The sequence below is a fragment of the Hyperolius riggenbachi genome, chromosome 3 (assembly GCF_040937935.1).
Source record: "Hyperolius riggenbachi isolate aHypRig1 chromosome 3, aHypRig1.pri, whole genome shotgun sequence".
Classification (NCBI taxonomy): domain Eukaryota; kingdom Metazoa; phylum Chordata; class Amphibia; order Anura; family Hyperoliidae; genus Hyperolius; species Hyperolius riggenbachi.
The window spans coordinates 482,811,942-482,825,701 of record NC_090648.1 but is presented as its reverse complement, the minus strand read 5'-3'; the positions used below and the strand labels follow the sequence as shown (position 1 = coordinate 482,825,701).

General features: G+C 42.6%; 1 protein-coding gene across 1 annotated transcript in view; it reads right to left on the bottom strand.

The window, feature by feature from the left end:
* LOC137562417 (electrogenic sodium bicarbonate cotransporter 1-like) overlaps nt 1–13,760 on the bottom strand; it is a 74,882-nt gene that overhangs the window by 20,302 nt on the left and 40,820 nt on the right. The window contains exons 13-17 of the mRNA XM_068273760.1: nt 10,360–10,409; nt 8,243–8,425; nt 7,389–7,502; nt 3,640–3,801; nt 871–1,049 (exon numbers count right to left, since the gene is read on the bottom strand). Coding sequence (XP_068129861.1) covers nt 871–1,049; nt 3,640–3,801; nt 7,389–7,502; nt 8,243–8,425; nt 10,360–10,409 — 688 coding nt within the window. The remainder of the gene's footprint in view (nt 1–870; nt 1,050–3,639; nt 3,802–7,388; nt 7,503–8,242; nt 8,426–10,359; nt 10,410–13,760) is intronic.

The window sequence follows — 13,760 nt, the reverse complement described above, 5'->3', positions numbered from 1 at the left end:
GTGGCAGGTTAGTCAAGGCCGGATTTATACTTTTTCGCCCCAGGCCAACTTTCTTGCAGCTTCCCTTCAGTGTGCAACACCCCTTCCTATTCCTTGTGCAGCCCCCTCTTTCATGTCTGACATTCATGTACTGCACCCTCTTTTAGTTCTATACAGGTCCCTTGGGCAGCAGCTCTCTATTTCCATGTGTTGCTCCTTATTTGCAACCTCTGCATTCCATTTGCAGCCTCTTCTTCCATATGCAGCAATCCCTTTTCCACCCCTTGGCCATATGCCACCCAAGGCCCGGGCCTTGGTGGGCTTTCCTGAAATCTGGCCCTGAGATTAGTGTCAGGTGTTACAAGAGTGGAAGGTTTGAGATTAGGAGACAGAGAGGGAATAAGACGGGATATTGCCAAGAATGTTTGCCTGTTGCAATTCATAAATCTAAATTTGTGGTAGAAAGCAAAAGCCCTTGCTTCCAACGTATTCATCAAAACTCTTGAGCATTACCTATCTAATATAGTAATCATTAGGGGCGTAGCTAGAGCGGAGCAGTCCCTGGAACTGCAGGTGGGCCCAGAACTGTAAGGGGTCCCCAACTACTACTTTATTTCCTCTGGTAAATGGGTCCTTCCTTCAAATCGGGTGTTTTTGTGGCTACACTTGTTACGGGGTGAAGATCATGATGGCCACACTTGTTTTATGACCCTTGTGAGATGGGCCCCCAGGCTGTGAGGGTCACCAAGGGGTAGGCAAGGGAAACGGTATGAATAATGGGGGTGCCCCAAAGTTTTTCTGTGGGGCCCATGATTCATAGTTACGCCCCAGGTAATCATATAAAATTGATGTTATTAATAAATTCCTTAGACTACGTGAGTTAAAGTTTACCTGATGCCCAGAAATTTGGGCTGCTCTCCTGGAGCCGAAACAGTGGTTTCCATTTTTAGGCTGTTCATGTGAGCAAGAGATATCACCGTAGCGGAGACGTACCATGGAAGACCCATAAAGGAGGTCAAAATAATCAACAGAGCTATGCAGAAGAAGTCCAGATGCAGACCTGCACCTTTCTGTAAGAGAAATACAGTGCACATTGTACTTGGTCATTCATTAAACATTTTCCCCTGTGCAGTTATACATTTCAAGCTAACCTGAGATGAGGGAGGTAAAATAATTCATACTTACCTGGGCTTCCTCCAGCTCCATGACTACCGTTGTCTTCCTCGCCGTCCTCCCAGGTGCCTCTGTTCACCTGCTGTCGGCCCCGGTAATCCGCCTTCAGTCCCATCAGTCGGACTCTTCTGTGCATGCGTGGCCCGGCTGCACGCCCGCTGCATTCATGTCACTGGGAGTGTTCTGCACCTGTGCAGGTAGTACTGTGCAGGCACAGAGCGCTCACGGCAATGTGACATGTGGCCACACATGCGCAGCAGAGCCAGACTGACACTACTGAAAGCGGATTATCGGAGTTGATAACAGGCGATCGGAGGCACCTGGGAGGACGTCGAGGAAGGCAACAGTGGTCATGGGGCAGGAGGAAGCCCCAGGAAAGTATGAATTCTTTTACCTCCCTCATCTCAGGTTCTCTTTCAGTGTTCCTATTCCCTCAAGTGATGTGTGGTCAAGTGTTAGGCGTGTAGCAGATATGCTGACATCAAGCCAACAAACATAGATTTGGGTCAAACCTTTAACGACTAACTGCACGTGGTTTATTGCAAGCTTTCAAACCATCAAAGGTTTCTTCTTCAAGCATTATACAGAATTGTACCATTAATATTCTACTAGTTAAAGAGACTCTGAAGCAAGTTTAAATTCACGTTTTTAACTTTCATTAATGTTAAGCACTATAGCTAGTGCTAAACCACCGCATCCCCGCGGCAAAACGAGGGGTTTATAGCCCCCAAATCCCCTCTGCTAAATCTGGGAATCGCTTCCTGCTTGAGGCAGAGCTTATGGCTGTAGCTCTGCCTCTTCGCGCGTCAATCCCCGCTGATCACCGCCTCTCCCCACCCTTCTCATTCTTCCGTTACTGAAAGGGGCGGGGAGAGGCGGAGATCCGCTGGCAGATTAACGCGCTTGGAGGCAGAGCTACAGCCCTAAGCTCTGCCTCAATAGGCAGCAAAATCCACGACCAAGAAAGTCGTGGATTTTGCACAGGGGATTTGGGGGGTATAAACCCCTCATTTTGCCGCGGGGATGCGGTGGTTTAGCACTAACTTTAGTGCTTAACATTAATAAAAGTTAAAAACATGAATTTAGACTCGCTTCAGAATCTCGTTAAATCCGATAGTAAAATATTGTTCATCTTTACTGATTTACTATGACCTTGCCTAACCTTACCCTAACATTAGCCCTCCCACACTAACCGATCCCACCTGGTGGTGCCTAACACTAAAGACCAACCCCCTTCCTGGCACTGCCTAACCCTAAGGGCTCTTTCACACTACAGGCAGTGGTAAAAAGCTAAAACGCTGCATTTTGGCTGTAGGCGCTTTGAAGGCGTTTTGAAGGCATTTTAACGCCAATACATTACTATCAATTGTAATGAGAAACGCCACTGTAGGCCCAGAAAAAGCTCCTGGGAGCGTTGAAACGCAACACTACAAACCGCGGCGTTAGATGTGAAAGGTAAAATAAAAGTCTATGGACTTTCATTTTACCATGGAAAATGACAACTTCGGCCGTGGCGTTAAAACGCCGAAAAAGCCCTCTAGTGTGAAAGGGCCCTAAGGACCCCCTGGCACTGCCTACCCATAAAACCCCCTTGGTCATGCCTAACTTTAACCCCCCCACACACATCTAACCCTAATGACCCTGCCGCTGCCTAACCCTATCTGTCCATATTTTCAGTGCTGCCATATTCTGGCAATGTTGATAGCTGCAATTAGCTGCTATTAGCAGTGATTTGGGAACCATGTTCACCCGGAGGCGCTTTTTTTACCTGTTTTGGCAATCACAGCATCTAATAGATGCCCAAAGTCTATGTGCCAATAACTACCTCTCCTACTCTGCCTATGTTGGGATACCAATCCTCAAATTGCATAAATACCCCTCGCTCCACTGCTGTTCCCCTTTTGCAGCGATCTGACTTTAATGTCGAAAAAGGGATCTCCGTATAAGGCTTCGTAAGTGATCGGGTCGCCAAGTACTTCTGAAGACGAGTGACTTGTGCATGACCAGTATGGATCCACTCATCTTCAGAACCGAGTACTTCAGAAGCATTCCGAGAAGACATAGGTGTTGAGTTAATATAACAAATAGCGTGCCTTAACTGAGTTAACATGCCTTATCAGAGTTAGCGTGTCTTATCAGAGTAGCATAGCTACAAACTTATGCCTGCTAAATGGCAATGATGAGAGCTCCACTCATCCTGCCCTGAGCCCCTGCGGATCCAATCACTTTAAAGGACATTATCCCCGCACTCTGATTGGCCCAACTGGCTGCCTGTGAAGTTTCCTGTCAAGTGACAGGCAGCCTATTGGGTCAAAGTGCGGGGATAATGTCCTTTTAAGTGATTGGACCCGCAGTTGCAGGACAAGTGGATCCCTCGTAATTGCCAGTTAGCAGGCATAAGTTGTAGCGCTACACTACCAAAAACAGAAGAATCTTAGCCCTCATCTCCCGCAACTATTGGTGGGATGACACATGGCTACAGTTTACCTTTAGCTTGTATTCCTTGCGATTAAGGATGACGGCAGTAATTTGTTGGTCCATGAATAAAAGGATTGTGATTAAAATTGCCGGAATACCAGAGAGAAAGCACACCCACCACGGATTTTCCCCAAATGGACACACGAACCAACTTCTGTTTGGGTTTGTTGGCTTTAAAAGAAAACAAAGAAACAGTCATGAATATAAGAAAAGTGTAGTTTTAATCTATAATAGCAGTGTTGGGTCTATTGGGGTACAGTACATGTTACGGAGAATATAGTTAGTATTAGAGAAAAAACATTTAAGGTACACCTAAAATCTATAGCTCATGGGGGGGCTGATGCACAAAGCAGTGGTAATATTGCTAGGTGCAGACAGCACAAGGCAATACTACAGTTACAGCTGCCAGCAGTGTACTGCGTGTTGCGCAGTTAGCACGACCAACGGTACATGGATAACGTGATTGTTATGCTGATAAAAAGCATTGCGCATAGGGTTGAGCCGAAATTTTCGAAATTTCGCGTTACTATAATTACGCATGCGAAATTTGCTATTACGATGCGAAATTATGGTAGCGTAATTGCCATTAAAATCGTAATTGAAAATACCGTAAGCGTAATTTTCAACGCGTAATTTCGCCTTTCGTTCATAACGTAATTTCGCGTTAAACCATAACGTAATTTCGCGTTAAACCATACCGTAATTTCGCATTTCTTCGTAATTTCGCAAATTTCGTAATTACTTGTTAGCTATAAAAAATTACTTGTTCGCATTAGCCAATCAGAAGCGAATCGGCGGTAGTCAGACGAACGCTAACAAATTTTCGCATATAAACGCTTTTTCGCGTTAAATAATGTAAAAACTAAGCATGCGCAGTTCAAGGGTGTAAACTACGCTTACAAACGTTTGCATGCAAGGCAAACGTAATTTCGCGATACCCACCGTAACGTGAAAACAACGCGAAAATTAACGCTTACAGTAATATGAACTATCGCGAAATTATGTTATGTAACTACGCTTACAAACGGTTGCATTCAAGGCAAACGTAATTTCGCGATACCCACTGTAATGCGAAAATTACGCGAAAATTACGCTTACGTGGAATTTTGCGAAATCCTTCTTCATTACGATTATGTACTTACGCCCATAATCGTAATTACGCGAAATTTAGCGAAATCGTAATTAAGTCATTACGCTCATCTCTGATTGCGCAATTGGCCTAATGTCACTTAAAGAACTACTGATCTGAGTTAGTGCTGACTAGTTCTACACTGTTATTTTAATGATAGTACCAGCTCCTGTTGGCAAAGCAGTATATAAAGTATAACAACAATTACAACCTTTGTCCAGCAGACTTCCAGCAAATCTACAAGAGTATCTGTCTGTGATACAATCAGAGACAGGGATGTAGAGTAGGTACGCTCTACAGGTGATCATTGAATTATCCAAACAAAGAGACCTGATTCAAAGCTAATCAAAAATTAATTCTGCTGCAGACCTATCAGAACTGATCAATGAATAAGTCCTTCTGCAACCTCTCATGCTAGTAAATATTAACTGGTCCCTAAACATGTTGACCCATGTACATAGGCTGCAGATTGTGCGATGTATACGGGATTGGATGGATGGTTTAAAATAAAAAGTTGTGCAGGAATGGAGACCAGATTTGTTTTTGTTTTTTTAAATTGAATTGTGTCATTTAATATAACTCTTTTTTTTATTTCCTAAATGTATCTTTGAACACTTTATTACATGGTTTCTCTGGCCTCTTAAAGGGAATTTAAAGCCGAGGGGAAAAAAAGTTTTTCAGTCATTCACTTGGGGCTTCTACCGGCCCGCTGCAAATGTCCTGTGCTCTCGGCACAATAGTTCTAATGACTGCATCTGCTCAGTCACTGATAATGAATCGTACATAGATTTGTAGACAGTCCCTAATTAGTGTGCAGCAGGGTGTTATATACAGCCCCCAGCCTCTCCACCCCTCCCCAAGTGTTGTGCCAGTTCTGCTCCATCAGAGATGGACAGAGTGAGTGTAATAAGCTGAGGCTGGGAGCACACTCATCTTTCGGTTTTCTGTAAGCATTTTCTGAACATACAGTGTGTCTGTATGTGTGAAAACATGCACGTTTTATCACAGAAGTGAATGTAATTTATAGAGAAAATGCGTGCAGTGCTTCACTGCTGTCTGTTTCTATCTGCATGGGGAAAACACATTCAAGTGTGCCCGGGAGGCCACAGGGGGAGGAGCCCATTCAGAAACTCCGCAAGCCTTGCCTACTCGTGACATGTGAGTGGAATGTTTTAATAAATGTTGTCAGTTTTTAACAATGCTGCGCAATGAAGGCGTATTATTGTCATTGAGGTATTATGCATAGAAGAACGTACTGGTGATTTGGTTGGAAAAAGTGCTGGCAACTGGCAGGTGAAGGAGTTCGAGAGGCAGGAGGAGCCTGGTAATGCCCCAAAAGCTTGTGACGGCCACTGTAACCCTGGCCCATCGCCGCTGGTGAGTGTGGATTTCACAGCGTGAACTTTGTGGAGGTGTAGTAGAAAAGGAATCGCTCAAGGCAGAAGCGTACCTGAAGATAGACTGCTATTTCCTGGGTCTTTTGACCAGGATTCCTAGTTCTTGAGAACTGTGTTATATAGATCACATTGATTGTACTATACCTTCACTCATTCAATTGGACTGATCTGTATCAGATTGATTAGAGATATCATATTGATATATGGTTACTGATTATCTTGAGCGCTGTGTACTTTAGTGTAATAGTGTGCACTAGCCAATTGATTAACATTGGTTCTCAGTTTGCCTGTGCAGAAAGCGAGGGTGGAAGGCCCCATCCAAAGTTTCGCAGCGGGCCCATGATTTCTAGTTCCGCCCCTGCCGACAGGGATTTGAGTGGCAGCAGGGTGAGCGGAATGACGGCTCACCCTGCACCTAACCCACCAGGGGTGTACACATACGTATGCCCACAATCAGGGTGCAGATTTCAACTATGGTCATGTGTACAGAATGAATTAGTGGAAATGTAATAACAGTGACTTCCAGTTCCAGGCACATGCTATTGTATGCTTAGTAGCTGCAAATATTTGCAGCAGTCATACAAATTGGTTTCCTTGGTGCTCAAGGGGCTTCCTTCCCAATAATGCCTCCAAGGGGTTTTTGAGGATCTCTTCCCCATTGTAAAACATTTTAGGCACGTTCACGTATGAGCTGAAATCTGGTGATCATGATTGGTGTGGCATATTTGACTAATCTGCCCATTTATACCACTGCATATTTAAAGAGAGATCGACACCAAGAATTGAACTTCATCACAATCAGTAGCTGATACCCCCTTTTACATGAGAAATCTGTTCCTTTTCACAAACGGATCATCAGGGGGCGCTGTATGGCCGATATTGTGGTGAAACCCCTCCCACAAATGATGTCAGCGCCTCACAGCACTGACGTACTGATATCACACTGTGGGAGCCTTGTTGCATTGTGGGAAATAACAGCTGTTTCAAACTGCCAAAAAAGCAAACAGCATCTCCTTCTAGTGACATCACCTGCCAGCAGTATAAATATCACCATGTGATAAATGTCTGAATGTAAATCAGGGAGAGGAAAGCTTTTACAATGAGCAAACACTGACTAAATCATTTATACATAATTATTGTAAAAATGAAACACTTTTTTATTACATTATTTTCACTGGAGTTCCTCTTTAAATAACAAGAAACTGCCTTCAGCAAAAGTATTGTCGTCTTACCTTAAACTCACTTGGGACTATGAGTTTTGGAGTTTCAAGCCCACAAAAAACGTCCACAGCACAGAAAATTCCGATTGTCAATATCACTGAAAAATCACCAATCAGCTTCCGTATCTGCAGAAAATACACAAACCACCATAGTTAAATTGTAACCAGTTTACCACTGAGGGTTTTTTCCCCTTGTGGACCAGAGCAATTTTCAGCTTTCAGTACTCCTCCCATTCATTTGCCAATAAAGTTACCACTACTTAGCACAACAAAATGATCTATATCTTGTTTTTTTGTCACCAATTAGGCCTCTGTGTCCCATCTGCACCTCCTGTGCTGCCTCTGGTACACTTTAAGGGAAGATAAGAGACAGAGGTGTCAAAGTTTACTGATGGTCTTTGGATTCCTGTCAGGGTTGGAAAATGAGTTACAAAGGGGCTGATTCAACTAAACGATGGTAAAATTGCTGTGAGAAAATAACCAAAGTCTGCGGTCCTATACCACTAATTAGTGCTGCAAAAAGGTTGGAACTTCCCATAGGGACAGTGCAGAAAATATAGTAGGGAAAGTACTGTCACCAAGCCTGCTAAGAAGAGCAATTTAAGCTTACAGTCCTGCTTTGTTCATTAGTCATGGAAGCAGGATAACCGAAACTACATTTATTTACAGGATTCACTAGCTTTCTACATGAAGCAGCTATTTCACTCTGTGTTCCTATCTAGCAGGAAACAGGAACCAACGATCCACGACAGTCTAGGTAATCTTATGCAGGCATGCAATATCACAGTGCAAGCTACAGGCCAAATGTATAAACACCACAAGTCACATTTCAAAATTATTTAAATGCTGTCCCTTACATTACATACCGAAGTAGATAGATATCTGCTTCCTTGGAAGTTCTTCAGTGATGTTGTACACACAAATGTACCAAAGAATAGGATGACAGACATGAGAAGAACATCCGGCACGTAATGGCAACTGGTGCCCTCTAGATGTCCTCCCAGATCTGTGCACTGATGCAGGGTCAGGTTTTCAGAGATATCCTTATTCTGTAGAGAGAAACAATGAGTGGTTATGAATCTATTCACCAGTGTTGAATAGATAGTAAACTAGTTTGAAAATATGGAACTAAACAATATATGGTGGTTTCGTAAAATATCATATTATAAGGAATGTACTTGTTAATAATAAGGTGCCGCCGAGACCCAGGCAGAAGCTGACACTTTATCCCCGCTGCCGGCCCTGTCGGTGACTCAAAGTCCGCACATGCTGATAGGCGGAGGGCGCATTTGCAGTACACCCTCCACAAGGGTAAACAATAGTCAGCTGACCTGCTCAGCTGACTGGAGCGGTGTCAGCTGATCTCCACCTGACAGGCCCTTGCTGTGTGATTGGTTGTGCGGAAGGTGGCCGGCCACTGATTGGAGAATGATTGATATTTAAATGTGCAGAATGCTCCCAGTCATCGCCCGTGATAAGCATAGCTTTGGCTAGTTGCTGGGCGCGCACTCTGATCATTGCTGAAATTCTGGACTTTGACCTCGGATTGTATTTTGACTACTCTGCTGTGATTAACCCTTGCGTGCTTCCTGGAGACTCCCTTGTCTGCTGACTGGTTTGACTCTTGCCTGTTTACTGGATACTCTTCTATCTGCTTCCTTGACTTGACCTTTGCCTGTTTACTTGATACTCTCTTGTCTGCTGCCTGGATTATACCTTACCTGGTTACCACTGACTCTTGATGCTGAGTGCTTCAGTTCCTCTGAGTCCAGGTAAAGACCTTTGTGATACCCTTGAACTGTTGAATTGTATATGTGATACTGCGGAACTGTGTTACTAACCCCAGTAGTAACCTCTGGCGGTACTCTGGCTTTCTCAGCCTCAGCCGTTATATCTTGCACCTCCAAGGCCTGGGTGTAACCGAAGTCGGGCAGGTGTTATTTCCTCACCTCCCTTCAAGCGGGGATAGATTAGAGTATAGTGGCTGAAAGAAAGCAGGAGATCTGCCAGGCATTACACATATGCTGTCCTTTAGATTGTAAGCTCACAAGGGCAGGACTCGCTCACCCTTTTGTGTCTTGGAATTTGTTATTCATTTCATAGCTTGCAATCTGTTATGCATTTTATTCATCAAGTTACATTTGTCGTAATCACCAGCTCTGTATTTTGCACCAGTTGCCATATGTGATGTATATCATTGTCTGTATTATTATGTACCCCTTGTTTGTTTTCCTACTTTGTACAGCGCCACAGAATATGCTGGCGCTTTATAAATTAATAATAATAATAATAATAATACAGACAGTCCCCTACTTACAAACTCCTCGACTTACAACATTTCGGAGATACAAACAAAGTTGTCTTCATCTTCAAATAAGTAGCTTAAAGCGGATCCGAGATGAAAAACTAACTATAATAAGTAACTTGTCTATATATCTTATCTAAAGTTTAGATAGTTTACACAGCAAATCTAGCTGCAAACAGCTGTAATAGAATATGATTATTTCTTCCTGTGATACAATGACAGCAGCCATGTTTGTAAACATTACACAGAGGCAGGCTTATCTGCATCTTGAGCAAAAAAACCTAATCCCCCTCCTCCTCCCTCCTCCCCTCTGCCTCTGAAATCTCTGGCTAGTAATACCTCCTCCTCCTCCTGCCCAGACTGAGCTCCCATGAGCCCTTGCTACTGTCTGAAAGTGCCTTGGCTCTCTGAAAACCTGTGGGCGTGGCTTGTTTAGTTTATTAGTTTATAGGGAATTAGAGTATTAAAACAAAAAGAAAAAAGTATTTGGCTTGAGGAATGCCCTATAAACAATAGAAAAGGAACACAATTATGCAATGAGTTAAAGTCCATCTCGGATCCACTTTAAAACACTTTCAAAGCATGTTAAAAACAACCAAAACCCATAACATTTATTGATAATGTGTACATACATATTAAACTGCAGATCCATAAAGCGTAAAGCACAACAAAACATACCATGTGAAAAACAGAGTCATGGACAGTCATGTTCCACAAAGACCAGTTTCCTACGATAAAAAATAAATATACATGTAAATTGAGACTACATTTAAAGTGGAAGTAAACTCAGAACTTCCTCTCTGCTCTAAACGATTAGCGACAGCATGATAACCTTTATGGAAAAAAGATATTCATTATAATTTATGGAGATCCTAAAAACCCTGAAGTTTTCCTTGGTTTGACTTTTGCAAAGAGCACTGAAAGGATTAAGCCTCAGTGTTTACTGATGTAGAGCAGCTTTGGTAGAGCTCTCCTGCAGACTATTCAATTGCTGATAGGAACTAATTAGACTCCTCAATCTGCCTAAACAAACACAGAACACCTAGTTGTAGATTTCTTCAACAACTGTATAGGGACCTATACACTTAACGATTTTCCCACCGCTATACAGAAGAATCGATCACTGTGATCGAATCTGCTGTGAAATCGTTGCGCAAACGCTGACCGAACGACGTTTTCCGTCCGAAATCGATCATTCCTGTCGATCCGTCCGTGCGGAAGATTTGACTCGATCGATGGCGGGTCGGGAGTGCGTCGATAGCGGCGTTCGAATGTCCGACGACTGACGCTAGCGGCAATACATTACCTGATCCAGCCGGCGCATATCCCCGCTGTCACCGCTGCTCCTTCTCCGCTGGGCTTCGGCAGGCTTCACTTCTTCCTGTCCGGACAGGAAGTTTAAACAGTAGAGCGCCCTCTACTGTTTAAACTTCCCCGGACAGGAAGTACGCTGAAGCTGCAGCCCTGTAGCCCAGAGCGGAGAAGAAGACAGCGGAGACCGGGGGACTTGCGCTGGCTGGTTCAGGTAATGTATGCGGGGGGAGGGGGGCAGCGGCAGCTTCACATATGGTGAATCGATTTCATGCTGAAATCGATTCACAATCTGTTTGCAGTAAAGGCAGCCATACGATCCCTCTTTGATCAGATGCAATCAGAGAGGGATCTATCTGTAGGTCGATCTGATGGCAAATCGACCAGTGTATGGCCACCTTATGCTGAATAAAGGTTAATCTCGTTAAGTGTGCCACAGTTTGAAAGTTTGGGGTAATTTATTGTCCAATAAATATTTTTTGCCTTCATACAAGAGGTAAGTCCACCGCTACCTATCTTTTAAACTGTTTTTAGTGTATTTTATCCTTGTTGGTGCCTCTGTTTACCGATTGTTTGATAAGGACATTTAAGTCATTAGGTCCCGTTTCCATGGGTTGGCTATTCGGCTGTCTGCTTTCTAGATCATTAAAGAGACACTGAAGCGGAAAAAAAATGATGATATTATGATTTGTATGTGTAGTACAGCTAAGAAATAAAACATTAAGATCAGATATATCAGTCTAATTGTTTCCAGTACAGGAAGAGTTAAGAAACTCTAGTTGTTATCTCTATGCAAAAAAGCCATTAATCTCTACGACTTTCAAAGTCGTGGAGAGGGCTGTTATCTGACTTTTATTATTTCAACTGTAAGTGAACTAATTACTTTTTCTCTGCCAGAGGAGAAGTCATTAGTTCACAGACTGCTCTGAAAGAATCATTTTGAATGCTGAGTGTTGTGTAATCTGCACATATTAGAGAATGACTCAATGTTAGAAAAAACACCGTATACCTGAAAATAAAAATATAAGGATATTTTCTTTGCTGCTAATGTTCTAGTAATTATTCATAGTACACAACCAATTCACTGTATCATATATTTTTTTTCGCTTCAGTGTCTCTTTAAATGGAATTAGATCTGACAGCTCATGTAAAATCAGTGGCTTGTTTCCATACTTTTTTGGGTACAACAGAAAAGAAACTAAAAACATGTCACCCACTGCTGTGCATAAGAGCTCTCTGGACGTCTTCCTGGCCTAGTGGAAAACTCCAGTAACGAAGGGGAGATCAGTTACCCATCACTATCCAGGCGTCTTTTGCCAGCCCCCCAACCCATTGGCCATAAGTCTAAAAAGTAGCAAACACACCACACTGCCTGCTGTAATATTTTACTGTACTTTTTTGTTATGTTGAAGAAAGTCTTTGGGTTTCTTCTTCTAATTGCAATGTTCGCCTCTGGAGTTGCTTGCAGTATTCTTAAAGCTTGCTTTAAGGGTCTTCTCATCTTGCTTGCCATACACCAACCTCTGTGTTGCAGCTTTCTAAACAGATGGTCATACGGCATCTTCATACTTTGAGCTCCAGTGCTTGCTCAATTCATATATTCTGGTGAGCCACATGATGATTTATACATGTGATAGAGGAACTTTACCATTTGAATAAATATACGCATAGCAAGTTGGAATATGTCAGTTGTCAGAGCTCAAAGTAAGAAGATGCTGGATTTCATGTACTGCAAGCTAGAAGACAAGGTTCTTCAAGCCAGCTGTAAGAAGACTTTCAGCAGGGTCGAGGAGGACTGCAGGCAACTCTGAGGGCCAAAATGGCAATCGACATAAGGAGACCTAAATCCAGATAGGGTTCTGGAAGAAGAGTCCCCAAAACTTCAACCAACAGAAAGATAAAATAAAATATTACAACAATCAATGTGGTGTGTTTATTACTTTTCAGACTTATGGCCATTGGGTAATGGAGCCTGGCAGAAGACTTCTGTATTTATAGGGAATTGATCTCCCCTTCATTACTGGAGATTTCCATTAGGCCAGGAGGACATCCAGATAACTCCCGTGAACAGCAGTGGGCGCTGTTCAATTTGGGGGTGGAGGGAGAATTTGCCACATAGCCTTTGCAATATACTGTATATCCCCACTGCAGACAGGTGGTACTTCTTCATTATGTGACATTTCCACTGTGACATCTCAAAAAGATGACCAAAAGAAAAGCACATGCCTCCCCTCCCCCATTATAAGGCAGACCCAAACTGCCAAAAGGCACAGGATGGCTATTAAACAGAGCTAGGGGAGCTCACATACTAGCTGATTCTCTCTCTACACAATACCAGACCCCTTGTCTGGAGACAGAAGATAAATTATGTGTGAGTTTGTGTATATGAATTAGACTTTAGATCTCTAAAAGCTCGTTCTAAGAAACTTATAAGCTAAACATTGCCAGATTTGTTTTTACAATGCATTTCAGTCTCTGTAAAGTTGGCTATATGTGGTTTAATTATTTTTTTTCAACCAGAAAAATCTGATTTATTTTTCATAATTTTTCTACTTGATCAACAAAATTTGAAAAATACTGTATACAGTACCATACATTTGAATTGGTTTTTCCAAAAATTAGAAGAAAAAAAAAATCGAACAAAACATTTAGTTTGTATGTCTATTTGTTTTTCCCCAACTCATCTGATCAGATTTTTATTTAAAAGAAAAATTCTTTTTTTCCTCAATCGCAACAAAAATATTTTCCATTTTTGTATTCAATGAATC